Raw genomic sequence first — 25,123 nt, 5'->3', positions numbered from 1 at the left:
CTTTTTAATAATAGGATCCCAATTAATATGAAATAGAAAACAACTCCATGCATTAAAGTTGGCAGAATCCCGAAAAGGGCCGAAACATAAATAATGTATAAATAACATAAATATCAACCTTCTCTCTCATTTTTTTAATTACTTTACTCTTTCTCCCTACTAATATAGGAGTAGATAACATAGCCTGTGTATATGTGGGATTTTTGTAAAATATTTAGGGAGTTGAGATATTGTGTAATATTAAAACTATAAGTTTGTATTTGTGTAATTTTGAGTAAATAATTACACAGCCACACCTTTAAATTGGGTCGCACTTGAGCTGGCCATTGTGTGTAACCCAAATAGAAGTAGCCAGTCGGGTCGTTAAGAAGGCCCATATTTATACACACTCATCACATTTTTCTCCTCTCCTCTCTACTGCAGCTGCCGATTGGACCTCCAATGGAATACGAAGAGGAACAAGTGAAGGTTGACAAAAACTTCCCCTTATTCTCCCGTAAAACCAAACCGATCACCACACCTAAGCCCCTTCCAAAGGAACAGCAGCAGCGGCAGCGGCAGCGGCAGGAAGTTGAAAAGGAGACCAACTCTAACCCTACGCCCACTCACATCACTTTCTCCGACTTAGGCCTCGCCGAATGGGCAATCAAAACCTGCAAAGAACTCGGCATGAAAAACCCTACACCCGTACAACGCCACTGCATCCCTCGAATACTCTCCGGTCAGGACGTACTAGGTTTAGCTCAAACAGGTAGCGGTAAGACAGCTGCATTTGCGCTGCCGATTCTTCATCGTTTAGCTGAGGATCCTTACGGAGTGTCGTGTCTCGTGGTTACTCCTACACGGGAGCTTGCTTTTCAGCTTGCTGAGCAGTTTAGGGCGTTGGGTTCCTGCTTGAATTTGCGGTGTGCTGTGGTGGTTGGAGGAATGGATATGATTAATCAGACCAAGAGTTTGATGCAGAGACCTCATGTGGTGATTGCGACTCCTGGAAGGATTAAGGTTCTCATTGAACAGAATCCTGATCTTCCACCTGTCTTCTCCAGAACTAAGGTAAATCAGCTCCTTTCAGTTCTAGTCTTTTTTGTAATTGTTTTCTGCTATAGTATGATGAGGGCTTACTTGGGATTCCATTATTGTAGAGCTTAAAGAAACTTTGATTTGAGGGGACGGAAAAAACTGTACGTCGAGAACTAATTAACAAGGTTCGAAGTTTATATTGTAAGGAAAGCTTGTTGGAAGATTTCGATAAATTAAGCTGTCGAAAGTAATTCACAAGGAGCTTCATTTCTCTTCGACAAGTGATGTCCTAGGCTTATTTTGATATGTGGGTACACAAAAATGCTGCTAGAGCTTCAGAAGCTAACATTTTTATGCCTTGATTCATCCAAAAGGCTCGTAAAGCCAACGAATAGGCAAGTAGCACCAACACGGATTTTAGTTATTGTTTTCTGCTATAGTGTGATAAGGACTTCCTTAGAATTCCATTATTGTAGAGCTTAAAGAAACCTTGTTTTGAGGGGAAAGGAAAAATTGTACCTCAAGAACTAATTAACAAGGTCCAAAGTTTATATTTTAAGGAGATTCCATTTTGAGAATGCCCGACAGAAGATTTGGATAAACTAGTGCAGTGTCACAGTACTGGTTTTCACTTTTTGTGTTTTAGTAATTATTTTCTGCTTCTACATGGTATAATGCAATGAGGACTTTCCTAGAATTCCATTATTGTAGAGCTTAAAGAAGCTTTGCTTTGAGGGGTTAGAGAAACTTGTAGCTGAAACTAATGAACAAGGTCCAAAGTTTATATTATAAGGAGATTCCATTTTGAGAAAGCTTGTCGGAAGATTTGGATAAATTGTGCTGTCGAAAATAATTCACAAGGAGATACTTTTCTCTTTTGATAAGTGATGTCCTAGACTTATTTTGATATGTGGGTACACAGAAGTGCTGGTAGAACTTCACAAGCTAACATTTTTATGCCTTGATTCATCCAAAAGGCTTGTAAAACTTAAAAGTTTTTTAGAACGAATGGGCAAATAGTACAAAGGCAGATTTTGTGAAAAATAAGTTCCAAATTTATGTAATGATCATCTTTGAGCCCTCTGAGATCTATGCATCTTATTCCAGAAGCACTGGGATAGACAATTTTTTAACAAATGAAGTTTTAGACACACTTCATTTTCCATGGAGAAGGAGAGCACCAATTATTTGCCTGATCAGGCATATGCGTTGTTTTCTGTTCTTATGACTGGCATCATGTCCTGAAGTGATGGTGGGAGTTCATTCCTTTATTTAAGTCCCGTATTCCTGTTAGGCTCCTGTACTATATGTTGAGTCTAATATCTGAAAAATGCACAGAGTGGATCTGTTCAAATTGTGAACTCTTCTCTTTTATGTTGCCTTTCAGTTCCTCGTCTTGGATGAAGCAGATAGAGTTCTAGACGTAGGGTTTGAAGAGGAGTTAAAAGCAATCTTTCAGTGCTTGCCGAAGAATCGACAAACTCTTCTATTTTCTGCCACAATGACTAGCAACCTAAAGACGCTACTTGAGCTTTCTGCAAACAAGGCATATTTCTATGAGGCATATGAGGGATTCAAGACTGTAGAATCACTTAAGCAGCAGTACATTTTTATTCCGAAAAATGTGAAGGATGTCTATCTGCAATACATTTTATCCAAAATCAAAGATATAGGTGTTCGTTCTGCAATCATTTTTGTCTCCACCTGCAGGTAGAATTCTCTGTGAAACGCCGTAGACTCATTTACTAATTAATTTTAATCTGTAGTTATACAATGGACTAAAGATTTGGTGAATGTAGAAAGATTTTTCTATAAAGAATTCGTAGTTCTATCTCAGGATATCTTTTCTTGAGGATCATTCAACTTTAAGATGGAACCCGCCTGCAAAGCAACAATTAAGCAAAAGTAAAGCATTAGCATTAGGGATACCGTGTCAATCCAAATAAATATTGAACAGTCACAAGCTTTATTCCGGTGATTATAGCTATTCAATCTGGAAGATTTTCTTGTACCATTAATTCCAATAAGTGAAAGTATGTGCACACTAAGGCATTTAAACTGGTTCCGAACAAGTATCATAATCTGTAGAGGTGACAGTACTCATTGATGATTACCTTATCAATCTAAAAAAAAGAAAAAGAAGGGCACCCTGTGATGCGAAAATGACACTATATTACTATTTTGACTAGGATCTGTCAGCTTTTGGGTTTGTTGTTGGAAGAACTCGAAATTGATGCTGCCTCGCTGCATTCATACAAGTCCCAGTCACTGAGGCTTTCTTCACTTCATAAATTCAAGTCTGGGCAGGTCCCTATATTGGTCGCTACTGATGTTGCAAGTCGTGGTTTAGACATTCCAACTGTTGATCTGGTGATAAATTATGACATTCCAAGGTGTGAATATGATTGGATATTTACATTACAAGTTAATCTAAAAGAGTTTTGCGTTGTAAAGATAGTGATATTTTGTGGCAGGTATCCACAGGATTATGTTCATCGTGTTGGACGTACTGCAAGAGCTGGACGAGGTGGACTTGCTGTCAGCTTTGTTACTCAGGTGAGAAGTCTGCAGAATTCTATTTGACCAATTGGATCTCTCAGATCTGAGTGGTACGGCCAAAGATGTCTTATGTGAACAAGAAAATTCATTTGTTGAAATGCCAGTCATGGAATGTTTAGAACGCAACAATAAAATGAACTTGCAATAAACGGGTATCTAAATATTAATGGAACAACTGTAAGAAATGAAAAATTGGTGATTACTGATTTCTCCCCGTCTGCCTATGCTTGGTGGCTGAGTTAGTTAATAGTTGTACTGTTTGAAGAACTGATACACGGGGACTATTCAAGGTGCGTTTAAGTTGGTAAAGACACTGCTGTTATTAGGACAATGAAAGTGATACCTGAAATATTAGAAGTAATCTGACATGTAAAAGTAAAGAATTAGTAATTGATATTCATAATTGGTACCTATCTCATCCCCTTGGTTTTATAAACTCGATATTTGGCTGGACTATCTTAAGCAAAATTTTAATTGCATCGGGAAATCTTGAAATCTCAGATTGAGCTTGCTCACTCTAAACCGCCCTTTTTCTGTGGAAATAATGGTACTGCTATTCGATAGTTAAAATACTGTAGTTGAGCCTTGATAAATTAAACTCAATTTTCAGGCAAGTGTTTCCAGCCAAGGACTGGCACGATGTGTTATCTAATCCATTTGTAACTTCACGAATGTTTTGCATATCTTACAAATGTTTTTCTTTGTCTTAGGGTTAATCAGGAACTTCTTGGACTTAAAGCTTGAAAATTTCTTTTCTTTTGTTTGCTAAGTTTAAAGATTATCTGTTGCAGAATGATGTGAATCTCATTCATGAAATAGAAGCCGTGCTTGGGAAACAGTTGGAGAAATTTGAATGTAAGGAGAATGAGGTGCTTGATAATATCACAAAGGTGAGACAGACCCCCTTCTTTTCCCCTTTTTGGAGATGTCTGGTCAATTTAAAATGTTTAGGATATATCATCATTTGTCAGTTTCACGTGTTGAATACCTTAAATTACATGTGTTGGGTACTTTTATGCAATGAGTATCCGACAGGATTAGAAGTGTGTGTGGCATGGCTGAAAATATTTTGGAATGCCTGTATTGAGTTTCTTGATGCAATGTGTACCCAACAGGCTTAAAAGGGTTCATTTGGTGTGGCTGAAAATATTCTTGAATACCTGTATTTTAAACACCTTGATGCAATACCTAATAGCCTTTAAAGGTGCATTTCGTATGGCAGAAAGTATTCTTGAATACAATATTGAGTAACTTGACGCAATGAGTACTGACATGCTTAAGGGTGTGTTTGGTATGACAATATTTTTCAGAACCTTAGTTATTTTCTGATAGTCATTGTCTTTCACAACACACCTCTTAGCTTTCATATTTTTGCCTTAACCAACGGCTGCATCACTGTCAATCTTTTATACTCAAAAGTTTCTTCAATACAATATCTTATTTTGCTCATGTTATTATTGATCTTTGAAATAGTTTCCATTCTCCGAACAATTACTGGAAAATGACTTATGTCACACCAATTACGCCAAAGTGTCAAGTACTAGTTTTAGATTGCTTTGATGGTCCCTCCTTCAAGCTAAGGGTTGTTGAAATTCTTTTAGCTTGACAGTGAATTTTTGTGGCATTTGAAGGTTTACAAGGCTAAGCGTGTTGCATCAATGAAGATGATGGATGATGGCTTTGAGGAGAAAGCAGAAAGCCGTAAAGCTCAGAAACTGAAAATGCAAAACGAGAGAAAGGGAAGGAACAAAAAGCGGAAAAGAGAAAGAGCTACAAAAGATATAGAAGCTTGATATCTCCTCCTATATCTTGTGAATAGCAGAGCTTCTTGACGCGGGAGCTGCATTTTGCACTAGCGGCTACAAATGGAGTTTTTGTTCGTTATATTCCTCCGCGCATCAACCAAAAAGGAGAATTTCTACATTCATTCTTATAGTCTTACGCCCTTGTAATGTTCAAACCTTGAGTTGATACATCCAAATATCGACGGTCAATGTACCACGTATAAATTTTAGAGTTAAAATTATTCCAAAGACGATGATAGTATTAGGTGCAAATTGTTATTTGAAAGTGTCCTTTTGCTTCATGTCATCAGGTACAAATCCAACATCCATCCTCCCTGGCACGTGCTTCCAAATTTCTCCACCGAACGCGCGTCTTTCGGGCCAACCCATCTTGCTTGTAGCTAACGCCTGACCCCATTTGGGATGTCTCATCGAACTTCTCGTCACCTATTTATCTGGCTTTCTTTACTATATTAATTAGAGTTTTATTACGTCTTGCTAATGACATTGTTGTACTAATTGAACCTTTGTTAATAAATGTCCATTGTCAATTTCAACTCCCATATGTAACATGAGTTTTTATACTCGAAAGTAATAGGAAATTGTTTAAAGTTATTGAATGGACAGGAAGCCGGGCCCAACTTTCGGCCCAGTCAACTACCAAAAGCAGACGTGTGTTAGTGTTACAGAATCAGATTCGGCCCGGCCCGGCCCGCTAGTGACTTTCCGCCTCCGTGCTGTTCGAGGTTGGTTAGGTGGTGTATGCTGTACAATACATACAACCAGCTTGCTTATTTATAAGAATCTCCGCTTCTATCCTTCTCATTTTACTAATATTTTTTTTCTTCCTTCACCAAAACACATACTAACCTTTTTGTGTTTAGGGTTCTTTGAATAGTATATTTTACATAAAACATAGAGATTCACCAAACTCTCTTGCATTTTTGTGACTCTTCAATGGCCTTCTCTTCTCTTCTCAAACCTACCGCCTCCCTTGTTCGTCCATCCCATCGCTCCCAGGTAATATATATGTGTGTGTGTGTGCTGTTATTTAGATCTCTCTTTTCATTTCCGTCAACTTTGTTTATTATCTCTTCTGAATTTTACTTGTATTGTTTTCGCTATTTGTCATCTTCCTTTCTCCTCGATTTGCGTTCATCATAACCTTTTAGCTCCAAACTACAACGCTGTCAACTCATTATCAGTCGATCTGGTTTTTTCTTAGCTTTTGATAAATAGTGGCGGAGCTAGAATTTTCACGGTTCAACATCAATTATATATAAAACAAAGTAATTTTAAACATGTATAGATAGTAATTTTTCGTAAAGTAATGCTTCAGCTGCGTTTGAATATTTTACATGTACATAAGCTTGGTCTAAGCCTTCGTCAACTTTTTTTCTTTTGAATTTTACTTGTATTTCTCTACTTTCGTCCACTTTTTCATCGTCCTTTCTCCTCTGTTCGTGTTAATCACCAAGCTTTTAGCTCCAAGCTACAACGCTGTGAACTCATTACCAGTCGATCTGAATTTTTTACGCTTTTGATATCAGTGGAAGAGTTAGAATTTTCACTTTAAGTTGTTCAAAATCGAAAGAAATTAGCACACGAACTAGCTGAAGGAGGTTCAACATTAACTATATATATAAAAAAATAATTTTAACATGTATAAATAGTATAATTTTTTGGAAATTTATGCTTCAGCTGCATTTGAATATTTTACATGTACATAAGCTTGGTGTAAACCTTCGTCAACTTTTTTTCTTCTGAATTTTACTTGTATTTCTCTACTTTCATCCACCTTTTCATTGTCCTTTCTCCTCTATTCGTGTTAATCATAAGCTTTTAGCTCCAACCTACGACGCTGTGAACTCATTACCAGTCGATCTGAATTTTTTACACTTCTGATAATCAGTGGCAGAGCTAGAATTTTCACTATAAGTGGTTCAAAATAGAAAGACGTAAGCACAGGAACTAGCCGAAGGCAGTTCAACATCAACTATATATATAAAAAATAAAAATTTTAATCATGTATAAATAGTATAATTTTTCGTAAATTTATGTTTCAGCTGCATTTGAATATTTTACATGTACATAAGCTGGGTGTAAACCTTCGTCGAACTTTTTTTCTTCTGAATTTTACTTGTATTTCTCTACTTTCGTTCACTTTCTCATCTTCCTTTCTCCTCCATTCGTGTTAATCATAAGCTTTTAGTTCGAAGTTTCAACGATGTGAATTTATGCTTCAGCTTTACTTAAAATATTTGATTCTATGTCTTTACCAGTCGATCTGATTTTTTTTTTTTTTTTTACAAAAAAACAACTTTACACGTTTGATGATGAATTTGAGTTGTTTGCATTGTAAATAAGGTTGGTGTTCGGCAAGTCATATGAATTTTCCTTGTGGTTTTCATCAAGTTTATTTATTAATGGAAGCTTTTTATGAATCTGTTTGGCAACGACAACTTTGTTTATTGTCTCTTCTGTATTTTCTCTACTTTTGTCGACTTTGTCATCTTCCTTTCTCATTGATGCACGTTCATCATAAGCTTTTAGCTCCAAATTACAACCGTGTGAATTCATGCTTCAACAACAGCAACAACATACCCAGTGTATTCCCACCTAGTTTATTCCCACCTAGTGTGGTCTGGGGAGGGTAGAGTGTATGCACACCATACCACTACCTCAAGAGAAGTAGAGAGGTTGTTTCCGATAGACAAAATATTTGATTCTCCGTCTTTACCAGTTGATCGATTTGCTTTTAACGCTTTTGATAATGAATATATGCTTCAGCTGCATTTTAAATTTTTACATGTACATAAGCTTGGTGTCCAACAAGGCATAATGCGTTTTTTCCTTATGGTTTTGATCAAGTTTATATATTAATGGAAGCTTTTGACTTTTTGTGAAATCTGTTCAGGCATCATGTGTAGGCCTTCAACACAGTTCTAACTCTGTCAAATTACAATCAGCTATCTTCGGAGATGTTGTCTCAATCGCGCAATCTTCGTCCTTACAGTAAACCATTCTCTTAATTGAGTTTTACTATGCTTAGAAAGTAAGAAAGTATAAATGAAATATAAATATTTTTCTTTAGCTGATATAAAAAATTAAACCTGCAGAAACTCTGGTGCCTGCAGCATTCAACCAATCAGAGCAACTGCTACTGAGTTGCCTCCAACAGTTCCAAGTAAGGCTTCTTACATATCTACCTTAAACCCTCTGATTTTTGATGATCTAACCTGTTACTGAGATGATTGAATTTGTTTGGCGTTTTCTCAGAGTCACAGACGGGTGGGAAAACAAGGGTTGGTATAAATGGTATGTTTCTCTTTTTTGCTTTGCTCTGATTACGTAATTCTCAAGGATCCCGAGTAGAAAACATTAGTGCCTTTGTTTCTGAAATCTCTCAATTTTCTGTCCCTTGTACAAGTTTATCAAATTTCTTGTGTGACCCTATACAGTTGTCATAGAACCTGCATTAAATGCATGTCTAAGATGTTCAAGCCTTGCAGGTTTTGGACGTATTGGGAGATTAGTATTAAGAATTGCAACATTCAGGGATGATATTGAGGTAGTTGCAGTTAATGACCCATTTATTGATGCAAAGTACATGGTAAGAATATATCTCATGAAAATATTGCGTTTGATTCTGCGTGAAATTGGGATTGGTAGAGAAAGTCCCCCAGTGCTCTGTAGAATGAAATATTGCATCACTAGGACTTGTGCTTATGTTATGATAATAGGAAGGGCTTTCCTGATTTAAATGAGGATACATTTAAAAAGCACTGTCATTAAACAAATAGTTGACACTGTGTCCAAGCAATTAATGGTGAAAATAGCAACTCTAGCATTAGATCTCCAGATCCTTATTTTCTTTTTGTTTATGTATTTATGAGTCACTTCCTCCTCTTTTGGTCTATTTGATGCTTTCATCTTCTGATGGAGAAGCACCTTCCTTTCCTGCAAAACAGGTCCATTCTCTATCTTTCTTTATCTACTTCTGCTAGTAGATTCTTAACCTTTTGAGGAATAGCTGATAAAGGAGGGAAAGCCTAGTAATGAAGAAACTGTAATTTATCACCAAGGGAACAAAGTGGGGAAGGGCCATTGTTAGGTTCCTGCCCAGGGGTTTTGAGGAAATGTGTTTATCATATCATAAGAAAAAAAAATCTTGGTTAAAGATGTAACATTTTCTGTTCATTCGTTTTAGGCTTACATGCTCAAGTACGACTCCACCCATGGAGTTTTCAGAGGATCCATCAGTGTCCTGGATGACACTACTTTGGAAATCAACGGGAAGCAGATTAAAGTCAGTAGCAAAAGGTATGACAGTTAAGTTAATAGTTACAAGTAAAACAGTAAAATGAATCAAGTAAGTTTATTTTTATCACTCATGCAAACTTCTCTTGATGCAGGGACCCTGCAGATATTCCATGGGGTGATTTAGGTGCAGATTATGTTGTTGAATCTTCTGGTATCTTCACAACTGTTGACAGGGCTTCAGGACATAAGAAGGTTGAGAACATGTTATTTTATTGCTGTCCTTAAATGCTCTTTCCTTGCCCAACGTATTCATGCAGCTCTTCGTATTGATACTTTCTGTTTGATTGTGCAGGGTGGTGCAAAGAAGGTCGTAATCTCAGCCCCATCAGCTGATGCACCAATGTTTGTGGTGGGAGTGAACGAGAAAACTTACAAAGCCAACATGGATGTTGTTTCCAATGCTAGCTGTACAACCAATTGCCTTGCTCCACTTGCCAAGGTTTGACTTAAGAATTGGCTTAATTGAACAACCACAGATGATTTGCTTGTCGTCCACTTTTGAGGGTCTTTCCCATGCTGTTGCTCGTTGCAGGTGGTTCATGAAGAGTTTGGCATTGTTGAGGGGCTAATGACTACTGTGCACGCAACAACAGGTATGACACTTCTTGCTGAACACATGTGTAAACCATGTCTACCTCCTCTTTTGTTTGTTTTCATTCTCCCTATGTTGAATTTAAATTGATGTCATGTTCAGCTACCCAAAAGACTGTTGATGGGCCATCAATGAAGGATTGGCGAGGAGGCCGTGGTGCAGGACAGAACATCATCCCAAGTTCAACTGGTGCTGCTAAGGTAGTACATAAGTTCTAGATATATCATTTTCTGTTTCTGTTTCTCTTTTCTTCTTTTTATTATTGGGGTGAGGTGGCGGGCAAGTTTGTGGTTGTGATGGAAAACTAATATTCATCTTTGAATTATAGGCAGTTGGAAAAGTTCTGCCAGAATTGAATGGGAAGCTCACTGGAATGGCATTCCGTGTCCCAACACCTAATGTCTCTGTTGTGGACTTGACTTGCCGGCTAAATAAAAGTGCTTCTTATGATGATGTGAAAGCAGCGATAAAGTATGCTATATACATTTGGCTCTTATTTAATGGACAGTCATGTTTTAGGTCTACTTTGCCTAATTTAGTACTTTCTTTGCTCTAGGTATGCATCAGAGGGTCCACTTAAAGGCATTTTGGGTTACACCAACGAGGATGTTGTGTCAAATGATTTTGTTGGGGATTCCAGGTAGATTTGGTCATTCTTCTCTTTTGATCTCTAACACAGTAATCTTAGGTAACAGGGATCATGCACCAACATGCCTTTTGAGGTTTTTGCACTATTATAGGGAGATCTAACATGAACTTGCTAATGTTAATGGTGAAATTATCACTCCATTATTGCCCCTGGTCAGACGTGCTGCTCAAAGAGTTCCTGATTCATGGACCCAAAAGAACGCTAAAAATATACGGCTTCAAAAAAAGCTGTAAAACAAATTCGCCTGCACTCTGCAGCCCTTTTCTTGAATATGTTTCTATAAAATAATCCATGATCAGCCACAAGGGCTTTGGTATAGTTGTAAGAGCGCAATGCTTGATGTATGGGTTTAAGCGCATGTCATGAGTTTGAACCCTGCTGCAGTCAGATCTGGGTATTTAAGTTGGTAAGGGTAGAAACGGGTGGGCCCCATTAACTACGGGGTCTCTAACCATGCGCCAGCTAGCCCTCGGGAATTTCTTGGTTTGGAAAAAATTGTGTGATCGTTTCATCTCATTCTAAAGTTTCATAAATGGTGGTCACACTGATTCTCAGCTAGAGGAAAGCAAGATGTCCACTCTAGGTGCTGAGATTGTCAGTGGAGTTGCATTACAGTTTGTTCTCTTCTTCTATTTTCTGGAAGTGAGCAGAATGTTTGTCTGTCTTAAAAAAAGTTGGCTTAGATATGGGAGTGGACAAAGGTTGATGTGTGCCCCTTATCTCACCTACATAACTAAAGGACGATATGATGGTATGGGTGTTTGAACAAGCTCGTCTGAATGGAGGAGGATGAACTGACGAAGTAATATTGGAGCTTCTGGTGCTCTTGTATAAGACATTTTTGACCTCAAGTGTAATAGTATTTTGGAGTAGCTATGTCACGACCCGATTTCTCAAGTCGTGATGGCCCCTACTTTAACCCACCGGTAGGAGCCATAGTCCGGAATGATAGGTAACGGGTTAACAGGCAGAGACCAAATAAAAGATCACGTATAATGCTAACAACAACAATAATAATTGAAAACTTAGAAGGGAGCATATATATATTATATCAAAACGAGAGGAGGAAAAAGAACCAACTATACAATGAATCACTCCTAAGACCTGATAAGGTCAGTACTAGAGCCACTACTAACAGGTACCCAGAGTACTAAACAAAAATGTAAAATGTACACAACATACACAAGCAGTCTCGAGTGCAAAAGACTAACTAGAGTAGATAGAGGAGGATCAGCCTCGGACGACAGCAAGTTCACCCTGCTTTGAATCAGTAGTGGAAGGTAAGAACTACGTCAACTCCGACTGCTAGTACCCGGATCTGCATCAGGAAAAAGATGAAGAAGTGTAGTATGAGTACCAAAGCAACGGGTACTCAGTACGCATCATCGGCCGACTGAACTCAATACAGAAAAGGTATAACTACAATGCGAAAGCGTAATTTGAGTCATTAGTAAATAAGGATGGAAAGGTAAACAATTACCAAGCTACGCAACGACTGTAAAGGAATAAACGTAAGCGATACTGAAAAATAAATAATGTAGTAATAACATACAAATCAAATATAACTTAACTGGGCCTTCATAAGCTCGCTAGGCACACTGAAGAAGACAATTAACCCAACCGCACCCCCATAAGCCGGTGGGACACACAAGTAATGAAAATAAACATAAATAATCTATAACTGCGCTGATCCCAATAAATCATGATAGGCATCCAGATGTGCATCGGACTTGAACCGGCACCAATGGGTAGTAACGAGAGGACCGGACTTGAACCGGTAGTAATGGATAATAACAAGAGGACACGTGCCGGATTCGAACCGGAACTCATAGTAACAATAATAATCAAATGCCGGACTCGAATCGGAACTCATAGCAACAATAATAATCAAATGCAGGACTCGAACCGGAACTCTATAGTAACAATAATAATCAAATGCCGGACTCGAACCGGAACTCATACTAACCATACCCAACGGTAATATTAAAGTCCATACCATAACAATGTCAACGTCTAAATAATCATCCGCCAATCTTAATTAAAAAGGGATAAATTCAAGATTTTGCAATTTAGTTTCACGTCCTAAAGTAATAGATGCCATATTATATTAAAAGATAATATTCCAATATTTACTAGAAAGGGGTCCTAATCCGGATTAATAAGACGGTTTAGTTTCACGACTGTAAATGATTTACAACCGCTGATTTGAAGCTATGCTGAATGATTTATTAATTGATCTGATATGTAGGTCGAGCATATTTGATGCTAAAGCTGGTATAGGCCTGAGCAAATCATTCATGAAGCTCGTCTCCTGGTACGACAACGAGTGGGGTTACAGGTATGACCTTTTATTTCAAACCAACCATCCCAACCCCCCAACAAGAAAAAAAGTGACCCAAAAAGAGTTGAAACTTGAAGACTTGTCCATACTCCTATAGCACAGAACTGTTGACAAGATTGTATTGTACTTTAAACCTTTGCAGCACCCGAGTTTTGGACCTCATAGAGCACATGGCGTTGGTAGCAGCCACCAGTTGAAATAGAAGATAGGAGCTAATGCAGAAGTTGGCGCAAGCAACAATTTGTATTTGAAAAAGTTAAAGAGGAGTTTTGATGGCTCCGTTTTTGTTATGGATTGAGTTTCATTACTGTCGTATTCGAGTTTAAAATAATGAACAGTTGGACATGTATGGTGATTATATACGCGTTTTCATAAGGATGTGATTCTATACACTTGCTGCTATGGAGAGGTGGCTATTTTTGACCATAAAATTTGCATTAGCCTCATTCTTACAGAGAATTAAACCATGTTAGGGTAGCAGTAGCATTTCTTTAGATAAGGGTAGAGTAGTGAGGTATATACACAACATGGGTGAAGTTGCCGGGCGACGACACTCATACTCGAGGGCACTATTTGCCGGACACCATTGGCATCTCTGTGCGGCCCCCTGTGTCTGTGTACTGCGTTATAACTAGCGAGGTTAAACTTAGCTAGTTGACTCGAGGATCAGGAACTTGATCTAGAGATCCTATTTCAGAACAGAAAACAGACTACTTGCCTATTTTGTTAAATACGATTGTTATAACCTCATCCAGTTGTTAACTTGCCAATTACTGCCAGTTATCACTTTATCACATCTTGATTCTCTGATCTATAATGTGCACATTCAAAGTTGGACGGTATGTACGCAAGTTGAAACTAAAGTAAAGGACACAATTTATGTATCATGAGAGTGTAAATCTATCAAATGCACTTGCAATTGAAAACAAATCTCCAAGATAAGTGCTACATGCTTCCAATTTGTACTTTATGAAGCACTCTAAATAGAAAGGACAAAAAAACGAAAAGAGTAGTGCATATTATCTTTTTCACTTTCATGCATTATTTTAAATGTATATATTGGAGAATGACGCACGTACCATAGCACACATATAAAGCAAGAAAAAGACGAGGAAAAATGCAAGATTCATGCAGCAACCTTACGTGGGGGGTTACTTTTTTGCCAACTTTGAATGCAACATACTCCTTTATCTCTTATTGAACTATTGCCATTGGCTGCTTTAAAGGATCAATTATTGAAGAAGTAATCCAACTTTAATTAAACCTAATTAACCGTGACTAATGCAGCAATCTGTTCTTGATGATGTGGATATATGGCTCTTGTCGTGCTGCAATTCTTACACTTATACTTCCCAATGGAGTAGTTATCAAATGTATGATGACTGTCTAGTTGAACAGTTTTTTATCCAATTTTATATTGCATATTTTGTAAGTACTTTAATGCCTTTTCTTATCCTGAGACATTTGACTTAACATGAAATTAAGGGCGTGTTTGGTTGTGTTTCCTAATATGCTTTCTTGAAAACACGTGTTGATTTCTTACTTATTTTCTAGTATCCGGATAGTAAACAAAGAAAATATTATCTCGAGAACATTTATATGTAATCTAGCAAACAGTTATATAGAGGTAGGAGGGGGTGGAGTGTGGGACCTTTAGAGGTGCTGAGGGTGGATGGGGCTGGCAAGTGGCAAATGGTCAATAAGACGATACACTAAACATAAAATATCACTTGTCGAACTTGTTTTTCCTACTTCTTTGTCATTTTACTCTTTTTAAAGGAACTCGTCTTAGGGAAAATGTTTTCCAAAACATGGGAAAATAAGACATGTTTTCCTCCATAACAAACACACACCGTAAGAAGAAAGAAATTTCTTTTGACACATGCTAAAAATAACCATGACATGACTCCTATATAAACAAACATTACATTTAGAAGCAGAAGAGTTAATTGTTCAGTTATCGCTAAGTAACTTACTACTCCACAACTACAATTTCAAAAAAAGAAACCACTTCTCCACTGCTGCATACATGGAGATGAATCGGAGTAATGTTAGTGGTGCCATCAATGACGGCCCTCTGTACGACAGTTTTAGGACGGAACTGCTGTCTCCTGCTGCTCAAGCGGCGGTGGATCGCGATCAGATTCAGTCGTCATGGAAGCTTAACGCTAGCGAATTTCATCTTCCAGAACGCCGCTCCCCTGATTGTAATTCCTTCAGTGTCCGTAGACTACTTCCCACTCCCAGTATGTATATGTTAAGACCTTTTTTTTATGTATGTATGTATGAGGCTATTGACTAATTTACTGAGAAATGATAATGACAGTACCTGCAGCAAGTACTAGGTGGATGATTCAGATAATCATATTCATTATTTTCCAGGGAAACAAGGTAAAATTGCTGAATACTACAAAAAGCAAGAAAGGTTGGTTGAAGGGTTCAATGAGATGGACACTATTAATGAATCTGGTTGCTTACCTACAACTCTAAATGAGGTTTCTTTCTTTCTTTCTTTCTCAGTCGTTGGCTGCTTCTTTGTCCGTGTCATAAACTCAAACGCCAACTGTATTGTGTGTGTGTTTGTCGATCAGGATGAAATGAAGCAGCTTGCTAGGAGTGAAAGGATGGCTATATATTTGTCAAATATGGCTAATGTGCTCCTTTTCGTTGTAAAAATCTACGCATCTGTTCAGAGCAGATCTTTGGCTGTAATCGCATCAACCTTGGATTCCCTACTAGACCTCTTATCAGGGTTTATTCTGTGGTTCACTTCTTATGCTATGAAAAATCCAAATCAGTATCGTTATCCTATTGGGAAAAAGAGGATGCAGCCCGTGGTGCGTAAGTTTAATTAATCAAAATCATATCATATGAAAGTAAATGTTCAATTCATTGTACTTAGTTCCTGTAGAACCTTGTTTTTAACCCAACTTGTTGCGATTTGTTCAGGGCATTATTGTTTTTGCATCTGTAATGGCCACGCTAGGATTACAAATACTGTTCGAGTCTGTAAAAGAACTCATAAATAAGGTATGTGAGAATCTGGCAGAGTAGCGCGCTACTACCTATGAACTATGATTATGTTGGTAGATTTTTGAATTTCTACGTGATGCCTCTTACCCGAAAATTGAATTTGCTTTTTGGCTGCAATATGATGTCAAGTGTGAGTTTACCAACTTATCACAAAGAAATTACTAATAATAGCTGACTGGTTGTGTGACTTCCTGTCGATTTAAAACTTGTCCTTTCTCGATGAAAAATAGTACAAATCATATGAATAAAGGGAGGAAAGGGGTGTTGAGTTACTACTGAAATGAAGTTTCCATCAAAACAGTCAAGCCTGATTTTTGTATTTCTGTGGATGTCGCAGTACTACTTCTACTGTAGGATAGATATACTAATTTCACTAGCAACTGCATTACACTCGTCTTTGTTGTTTGGATCAGTCTCGGCCTGAGATGGACCATGAGAAGGAAAAATGGACGATTGGGATTATGGTTTCTGTCACAGTGATCAAGTTTCTGCTTATGGTCTACTGTCGAAGGTTCAAAAATGAAATCGTAAGAGCCTATGCCCAAGACCATTTCTTTGATGTCATCACCAACTCAGTTGGATTAGTGACTGTTGTCTTAGCAGTTCGATTCTACTGGTGGATCGATCCTACAGGAGCTGTAATTGTGAGTACACAATCACAAGTTTCCAATTATTAGTAATGTTGTCATGACATTAAGAGTTCAATGTATTTTGTGTTTTCAGATAGCTGTGTACACAATTAGCACGTGGGCGAAGACGGTGGCTGAAAATGTCTGGTCACTCATCGGAAGAACAGCTCCGCCAGAATTTCTTACGAAATTAACTTATCTTATATGGAATCATCATGAAGAGATCAAGCACATCGACACAGTCAGAGCATATACATTTGGCGTGCATTACTTTGTCGAAGTTGATATAGTATTGCCAGAGGACATGCTTTTGAACCAGGCTCATAACATTGGTGAAACACTGCAAGAAAAATTGGAGCAACTCACTGAAGTTGAGCGGGCTTTCGTCCATATAGACTTCGAGTTCACTCACAGGCCAGAACACAAAATCACAGTGTAATGACATATTGTCTGCATCAAGTGCCCTTACTCAAAATGATATTCATTTTGAGTCGAGCTAAGGCGTGACATCTATCGCGCCTTACAAGGCGTGGCTAGTGTCTCGCCTTACCTTTTTTCACTTAACTATCGCCCGTTAATTGTTTAATGTTAGGCGTGAGCAGCCTCAGTCTTTCGATGCTTTGGAATTTTCCATTTTCCCCTTGCCCTTTCGAAATTTTTAACAAAAAAGTTGTTCTTTAGACTCTGGACTCTAGGAAAACACATTTTAAACAATAAGGTGAAGAGAAAAAGAAATGACACTATATATGATCATAATGATATGCTACAAGTAGTTGTAGCAAATTAATAATAACATAAAGGATTATAGTAAAGTAGAAGATGACCACCTGAAAAGTTGCGATGGAAGAGAACTGAAAGTCATCTAAAGAAAGACTAACAAGGCGACTTTATTTACATATATGTAAAGTCTAGAGTATTTCAATTAATTAAAAAACCTATTAGCTATAATAACTTGGTATAACCACTAGAGTAAATGCCTAACTACCACATACAAAACTAGTTATCGATAAAATACGAGAAAAAACGTACTTCAGATTAAAATGGATAAGTGGGATACATGCTTAGTAAATACACTCCAAGTCTCATGAATACTTTGCCTTTTGGTTCATGAAGAACTACTGACACCATGAATAAGAGTTGAATGTTTTCAAAATTATTGTCTCCTTCACGTTGGGTTGTATCTTGTAGGTAAATTAGTTAAATTGGATGATTTTGATAGTTTTTAAAAATTGGGGGTATAAAATTATATATTTATTTTCAAAAAGACATGGCTAAATCCAACTGCAGCTCCAAATCTCAAAAATTTTAAATTTTCAAAGCCAAAAGCCTACTATATAACCTTTGACTAACTCTTGCCGCTCAACTATTAATGAATGACATAAATAAATTTTTATTTTTTCTATATAAAAGAGAATGAATGAGGACTTGGAGTAACAGGTAAAGTTGCTGTCTTGAAAACGACTTTTGGTAGAAATGTAAGGTAAAATATAAGATAAAACTATGTATAATACATCCTTAATTCTGCACATAGCGAAAAGTTTATTGCATCGGATTGCCCGTATAAAAGAGAATAAACAGGACATTCTCATTAACATCGGGGTAATTTTAGGCTTTTTCCCAATTCTTTTTGGGGCCAAAGCCGAACTACTCAAATATAAAAAATGGTTAACCTCATTATTTTTGTGTATAGTAAAGTATATATAATATCGTCACTCGCCGGAAGCGGGAAGCCCAAAGCATTAAGGGCAACCGAAAACTCGCCGGCCTCCTCCGTCTGTATTCAGTAGAGTAATAATAATATGGGACAGGCGACTCCTCCTCTTCCTCCTTCTGAAGGTTGCCAAGTTCGATGTGCTGGTTGCAAGATGATTTTAACAGTCGCTCGTGGACTGACGGAGTTTGTTTGCCCTACATGTCAATTACCGCAAATGCTTCCTCCTGAGCTCATGCCGCAATCACAATCGCAATCGCAATCGCAATCGCAACAGCGAAGTAGTGCGTTCGCTCATGGCATTGATCCTACTAAGATCCAGTTGCCTTGCGCTCACTGCAAAGCTATACTCAATGTTCCTCACGGTCTCTCTCGCTTCTCGTGTCCTCAATGTGGGATCGACCTCGCCGTTGATGTATCGAAAATTAGGCAATTTCTTCCTCACTCATCTGCTCCTCCTCCTCCTCTTCCTCTCCCTCCTCCTCCTCAGGAAGAAGTCAACGAGGTATTTTATTTTATGAAATATTGCCTCTCGTTACCGGTTTTTCTTTAACCTTACTTACTGTTTTCAACGTCACTTTTAAAACATTCATCTATTACAATTAGTTCATTTCCGAAAAGCATAAAATTAAGTGAAAGGTCATTGACATTTTATGTATTGCTTCTCGTTGCCAATATTGCTTTAAACTTACTAATTGTGTTTTCGACATGAAGCACTGAAGATAACCTCACTTGATAAACATCTATCTATTACAATTAGTTCATTTCCGAAAAGCTTAAAGTGCAAAATTAAGTGAAAGGTCATTGACAAAGTTTGAATGTCCAACATCATCTCTGTTCGAGCACGTGATGAGGAGCTCTGATGCTCTAGTGCGGAGGTGTGAGACGCTGGCTATGGATGGTTTTAGGTGGGGTAGAGGTAGATCGAAGAAATATTGGAGGGAGGTGATTAGGCATGATATGGAGCAGTTACAACTTACGGAGGACATGACCCTTGATAGGAAGTTGTGGAGGACGCGGATTAGGGTAGAGGTTTAGGGGTTGGGAGTACGTCGGTAATAGTAGGGGAGCGTTCTTTATTTTTGTCGGAAGTTTCTTGTCCGTGGTGTTGAGTGATGTTTGTGGTTTCGGATAGATAGTTTCAGTATTATCTTGTAGCTGTAGTATTATCTTGTGGCTAGCGGTGTTAGTTTATTTTGCATACTGTACTGGTTTATATACATTTATGTTTTTTGTTTGTTATACTGCTATTAGTCCGGAAACAACCTCTCTACTTCACCTGCGTACACTCTACCCTCCCCAGACTCCACTATGTGGGAATACACCGGATATATTGTTGTTGAGTTTTGCTTTAACCTTACTAACTGTTATCCACATAAAGCACTGAAGGTAACCTCACTTGAAAACATTCATCTATTGCAATTATTTCATTTTCGAAAAGCTTAAGGTATAAAATTAAGTGAAAGGTCATTGACAAAGTTTGAATGTCCGGCGTCATCTCTGTTGGGAGTATCTTATAAGGATCATGCTGTGCAGAATCCACTGATATAGAGTAGAGGCTTGAGAAACATCTTCGTGGTGCCTGAAAAAGTTAACTTTCAGAAGGAAGGGAAAAAAGCTTTGAATCTTGATTGAGAGTACTATCTTTAACATAAAGGGCGGAGCTAGAAGGGTGCAAGGGGTCTTGGAAAATTATACTACATTGTATATGCAAGTTTAAGATTGTTCTTTAATGTATACTAGATTTTGAATTCTTTCAGCTTCTTCGTGTGTTTACGTTCTTTATTTGAATCCCCTTATTGAAGATTGTGGCTCCGCGACTTCTCTAACATACTGATCTATTACTTATCCTTGATGTTCATCCATGTAAGCGTGGTGCAAAAGTTGGAAAGAATGACGAGGAACCTCTGATGGAATGAATATGGGAGGTGAAGAAGTATCATTTTAGTTAAGTGGGAGATTGTGGCATCTCCTAGACTAGTGATGAGGGATTTGATGGTGTTCAATAAAGCGTTACTTCGAGTATGGAACATTCATTTGAGAGTGGAGTGATTGCAGATAAATATGGTGTGGAACAGGAGACGAAAGGAGAACAAACAAGATAACCAAACCTAAGGAGTTGCTTTGTGGAGATGCATTGAGAGGGTGAAGAACTTCTATGGCAATGTCATGCTCAAAGTAGGCAATAGAAGATTATCCTCTGGAAACAGACCTGGTGGGAAGAGGCCTAGGTGGAACTTTCTCTATCCTCGGAATTCTAGTCAAGAAACACACGTAATTACTCGGTTACGTAACGGGGTGGTAGAAAGGACGAAAGGATGAAATCCTTCTATGATGAACTGATAAAAAGACAGTTTCCTCATTCATCCGTATGGGTTCCTAGAGTACTCTTTGTTTTAATCAAACTATTTGTGAGGTCAATCTACATGAACGCAGTGAGGTGCTAATCATTTGTTACTCCATTATCTAATCACACATACAGATCATACACTCTAGTGTACTATATAAAAGGTGTTTGGAGTTGCATGGCTGGTGCAACTGATGTTTTTTGTAGAAGGAAAGAGAGGAAGAGTGTGGCATATAGCTCTTTAGACGCTGATGTGGACCATATGGAAGGAGAGAATCAAAAGAGCAATGAAGAAGTTGAATACTCATTTGTACAAATTAGTTCAACATAAACATTTATGTTTCACTCTAGTTTTTGGAGTATTTTGGACATCCAATTGGCGTAACCACAATACTTGCCGGAGCTAATCATGTTCTTGCACAAGACTCTTTGCCTGTTGACATTTTTTTGTTTTTTGAGGAGGTAACATATATATTTTAAACAAGGAACTACCCCAAAGGTGTTTTCCAGTAATAATTACAAGTAGGTGTCAGAAAAGAAAAAGCTACCACCTATCAACTCATAAGTAATCTATAATAATTACAATTACAACTCTTATTCTCAAAACCCCACTGGTTCCTCTCTATCCAAGTAGTCCACCATGTGCAAAGCTGGGACAATCTTCCATCTCTCCCCGGACTAGACTGATTACCATCTCTATTCCAACAAGCTAAGACTTAATGTGTGTTCCTTGGCATAGACCACCAGATATTCCTTAGGTTGACCGTTGATGAAAATCCACCATAGTTTGTCTGTCACTTTACAGTGTAAGAAAGAGATGATTTATTCTCAGCCTCAGCTCCATAGAAGGAACATCTAGAGCACAGATAAAGGCCACTTTTCATGAAATTATCTTGAGTTACTCAACCTGTTTAACCAGTAACCATGTGAGACATGCTTCCTTGGATGGAATCTTTACTTCCCATATCATTTTCCAAGGCCTACCTCAGTTGTAATATAGCTATGAAGGCAATTATAGGCAGATTTAACAGAAAATATACCCAACCTCTTTTGTCCAGACTAAGCTTTCATCCCTTGTAGGGAAGCCTTGGAACTGTTCAAGAATGCTATATATTTCTGTCAACCTACCCACCTCTTGGTTCACCCCCTTGACTATAGGTATTTTCTGCAGGTTCAAATTGTACAAGTTACGGAACATAGACTTCAAAGTATGGTTGCCAACCTAGATATCCTTCCAAATTTAGGTCTTCCCTTCATTAGCCACCTTGATTTTGGAGTTGATAATGAGTTTGGGCCACAAGTTCCTAATAGATCTCCACACCAGTTTCATAAGGATGCATTACTCTAGTTCAGAAATCCTCCATTCCATATCTTGCCTTGATGGTTTCTTTATACATGATTGCTCATCCGAAGCAAATCTCCACAACCATTTCAATATAAGTATGTATAATTATAATTGATTAAAGCTTTTGAACTAAAACTAATAAAATTTGATTCCTTATAAACACCTAGTAGTTTATTCATAAGATATCTCATGCAATCGCAAAACATTCTCTCTCATATATATATATAACAACAAACCCAGTGTATTCCCACATAGTGGGGTCTGGGGAGGGTAAAATGTACGCAGTCCATACCACTGCCTTCGGAGAAGTAGAGATGTTGCTGATAGACCACTGGCTCAATATATATATATATATATAATCCAAAAATTAAACCAAATACCCCACCAATCTATACTTCTCGCCTTGGTTCGAGGATGCAGTCGAGGCACCCAAGGTAAGTTGACCAAATCCGGTGTGGATCCGTCACCCACACCCCTGTTGTGCTGATACGGTGCCCTTCCTCTAACATAAAAATCCTTCCAGATCCTTTCCTTTTTTTCCTGTCTCAATTGTGTTATCAAATGATCAGTTATCAATATTGTTATTTGTAGGTCTAGTGGTGGTTATTGTTTCCTCTAATCAAGATTCTAACAATGCATTCTCTATGGGAATCTCTATATGTACCCTCAGATGCAAAATTCTTTGCATTGCATAAACCAAAAGGCCAAATCGCCCATAAAGAAGAAGTACACCAAAAAGTAAAGAACCTACAAAAAGATATGGTTCTCTGCATAAGAAACCTAATCCTCTATACCTCCCTTTAGCCTGATGTTGAAGCAAAAGCCCGATCTCCATATCCAACTTCTATCTGGTTTATCAATGCCCACAATCTCTAGCACATTTAGATTAGTTCAACATTTACACATAAAAAAGAAACACAAAAGTTACACATAAAATCAATTTAGCATTAACTTATAAGATTTTTTTTAAAGACACCCAGACGGAGAAACAAAAGAAAAAATTAACCATTCAGGAAGAGGGGGATGCATGGAGAAACTGAAAAAACTCATAGAGACTTGAAAAAAATATGAATCAATCGCTGAAAATAAATAATGCTGGACAACACTATGTCAAAAGAGGAAAACAACATGACCAATGAATATCAGGTGTACTGGAGTCTGGAAACAGATAAGCCTCCCCATCACATTGTTGGTCTTCAGCAAGAATCGATCACTAATTTAGGGTTAACAACTGCAAAAACTTCTTGTTGAAGAATTTTGTATCTTGTGCTTAAATCTAATAGCCTAACTGTTAGTAACATGAAAAAATAAAGATGTAAGTGAGAGAATAGAAATAGAAGAAAGAACGAGAAAGTGCCATAAATAGTCCTTTAACTATAAGAGTCGGTCTAAAATAGTCCCTTAACTATACACTTTTCAGTTTTGGTCCTTTAACTATTTTTAAACTTATCAAGCTTGGTCTTTGGCCTTTTTTTTTTTTAATAAAAACAACGTAGGATTTATATTAATGAAATTCCTGCTTTTGTGAAATTAAAAGGTAACTCCTTCCTCAATTATTTCTCTCGCCTTGCCACCTTTTCCTCAAATTTCTTTTGTGAAAAAATTCTTAACCTCAACAATTCAAAATAATTTTTTTCAAGAAAGATGACGCAAATTCTAATAAAGAAAGTATATTGTTATTGCTAATGGCTTGAATATGCTATGTTCCGGAGAAGATGACAATAACGATAAAGTTTGATGTAAGAAAAAACTTTAATTACCATTGCAGACAACTTGAGCAAAGCAAAATTCAAAACGGAAATTTTGTCCATGGTCCGAGTAGTTTAAATAAAGTGGCCAGATTTTAGTAGGAATTTTAACGATAAAATCTTGAATTTTTATCAAGTTTGATATTTGCATATTTTTAATATAAACAATGTAGGATTATACTAACGAAACCCTGCTTCCCGGAGATTCTCTCGTTCTGCTACTTTTTCCCACGAGTTAGCCGTTTTTGCTATTAATTTTCTCTAGCCACTTTATTTAAACTACTCGGAACATGGTCAAAATCTCCGTCTTGAATTTTGCTTTGTTCAAGTTGTCTTCAATGGTAATAAAATTTTGATCTTGCGTCGAACTTTGTTATTATTGTCATCTTCTCCAATACATAGCATATTCAAGCCATTAGCAACAACAATATATTTTCTTTTATTAGAATTTGTGTCTTCTTCCTTGAGAAATTTTATTTTAATTGTTGAGGTTAGGGATTTTTTCACAAGAAGAATTTGAGGAAAAGGTGGCAAGGAGAGAGAAACAATTGAGGAAATGAGTTATGATTTAATTTCACGAAAGCAAGAATTTCATTAATATAAATCCTACGTTGTTTTAATAAGAAATAGTAAAAGACCAAACTTGATAAGTTTTTAAATAGTTAAAGGACCAACACTGATAAGTGTAGAGTTAAGGGACTATTTTGGACCTACTCTTATGGTTAAGGGACTATTTATGACATTTTCTCAAGAAAGAACCATAGAAATTCTACTATACGAAGAACCACTACTGAAGAAGGAAGAAAGAAGCAGAAGGAAAACAAGAAATAAAAAGGTAAACACGTGTCACTCAAAAAGAGGAGAATTGAATTGAATTGTGTATGAGAGAAGAGAAAAGATGTTCATTACCAAAGTAATATGTTCAAGTGTGATAAAAGGATTTAGGTTCAAGTGTGCAATTTACAATACTTTTAGCCCAGTTGTCCAGTGCAATGTTGGGACATCCCCTTTATTAAATTTTTGTTACTTTTGGTACAATTGG

The 25,123-nt window shown here is 37.4% G+C and overlaps 4 protein-coding genes across 7 annotated transcripts in view; all 4 read left to right on the top strand.

Annotated features, from left to right (window-relative positions):
• Positions 1-305: 305 nt before the first annotated feature.
• On the top strand, positions 306-5,665 carry LOC107845281 (DEAD-box ATP-dependent RNA helicase 36). The gene is made up of 6 exons (XM_016689512.2): positions 306-1,053; positions 2,408-2,730; positions 3,210-3,413; positions 3,495-3,576; positions 4,371-4,469; positions 5,211-5,665. The coding sequence occupies exons 1-6, from the start codon at positions 442-444 to the stop codon at positions 5,370-5,372; spliced, it is 1,482 nt and encodes a 493-aa protein (XP_016544998.1). The 5' UTR covers positions 306-441; the 3' UTR covers positions 5,373-5,665.
• A 511-nt stretch (positions 5,666-6,176) lies between these two features.
• LOC107845282 (glyceraldehyde-3-phosphate dehydrogenase GAPCP1, chloroplastic) lies at positions 6,177-13,699 on the top strand. The gene is given in 14 exon segments (NM_001324619.1): positions 6,177-6,383; positions 8,281-8,378; positions 8,483-8,550; positions 8,643-8,681; positions 8,876-8,976; positions 9,574-9,686; positions 9,779-9,878; positions 9,979-10,125; positions 10,219-10,279; positions 10,381-10,478; positions 10,607-10,749; positions 10,835-10,918; positions 13,176-13,265; positions 13,411-13,699. Coding segments are annotated over 14 exon segments (1,260 nt in total). The 5' UTR covers positions 6,177-6,320; the 3' UTR covers positions 13,466-13,699.
• Positions 13,700-15,063: 1,364 nt separating this feature from the next.
• On the top strand, positions 15,064-17,549 carry LOC107844751 (metal tolerance protein 9). 3 transcript variants are annotated; one of them, XM_016689101.2, is made up of 6 exons: positions 15,064-15,514; positions 15,651-15,763; positions 15,860-16,105; positions 16,218-16,298; positions 16,715-16,828; positions 17,025-17,549. In XM_016689101.2, exons 1-6 carry the CDS (start codon positions 15,298-15,300, stop codon positions 17,367-17,369), a joined length of 1,116 nt encoding a protein of 371 aa, XP_016544587.1. In that variant the 5' UTR covers positions 15,064-15,297; the 3' UTR covers positions 17,370-17,549. The 3 variants fall into 3 exon arrangements, with proteins under 3 accessions (XP_016544587.1, XP_016544586.1, XP_047254278.1); XM_016689100.2 differs by having other exon boundaries at positions 15,067-15,514; positions 16,715-16,945; XM_047398322.1 differs by having other exon boundaries at positions 15,372-15,514; positions 15,595-15,763; positions 16,715-16,945.
• A 977-nt stretch (positions 17,550-18,526) lies between these two features.
• The window catches only part of LOC107845291 (protein FORGETTER 1), a 48,871-nt gene continuing 42,274 nt past the window's right edge, over positions 18,527-25,123 (top strand). The window contains exon 1 of one of the 2 annotated variants that reach the window (XM_016689524.2): positions 18,527-19,146. In XM_016689524.2, the coding sequence (XP_016545010.1) occupies positions 18,730-19,146 (417 nt within the window). In that variant the 5' untranslated portion in view covers positions 18,527-18,729. The remainder of the gene's footprint in view (positions 19,147-25,123) is intronic. The other variant, XR_007046022.1, reaches the window with a different exon arrangement.

Source organism: Capsicum annuum, chromosome 10, assembly GCF_002878395.1.
Source record: "Capsicum annuum cultivar UCD-10X-F1 chromosome 10, UCD10Xv1.1, whole genome shotgun sequence".
NCBI lineage: Eukaryota > Viridiplantae > Streptophyta > Magnoliopsida > Solanales > Solanaceae > Capsicum > Capsicum annuum.
This window is presented reverse-complemented; position numbering and strand designations above follow the sequence as displayed.

What these genes read in the sequence shown, in the direction of transcription:
- LOC107845281 (XM_016689512.2), top strand. Translation starts at nt 442, where the DNA reads ATGGAATACGAAGAGGAACAAGTGAAGGTTGACAAAAACTTCCCCTTA. An exon ending in ATAAATTATGACATTCCAAG is followed by an intron (nt 3,414 to 3,494) that starts GTGTGAATATGA and finishes ATTTTGTGGCAG; the next exon opens with GTATCCACAGGATTATGTTC. An exon ending in TGCTTGATAATATCACAAAG is followed by an intron (nt 4,470 to 5,210) that starts GTGAGACAGACC and finishes TGGCATTTGAAG; the next exon opens with GTTTACAAGGCTAAGCGTGT.
- LOC107844751 (XM_016689100.2), top strand. Translation starts at nt 15,298, where the DNA reads ATGGAGATGAATCGGAGTAATGTTAGTGGTGCCATCAATGACGGCCCT. An exon ending in TAGACTACTTCCCACTCCCA is followed by an intron (nt 15,515 to 15,650) that starts GTATGTATATGT and finishes ATTATTTTCCAG; the next exon opens with GGAAACAAGGTAAAATTGCT. An exon ending in TACCTACAACTCTAAATGAG is followed by an intron (nt 15,764 to 15,859) that starts GTTTCTTTCTTT and finishes TTTGTCGATCAG; the next exon opens with GATGAAATGAAGCAGCTTGC.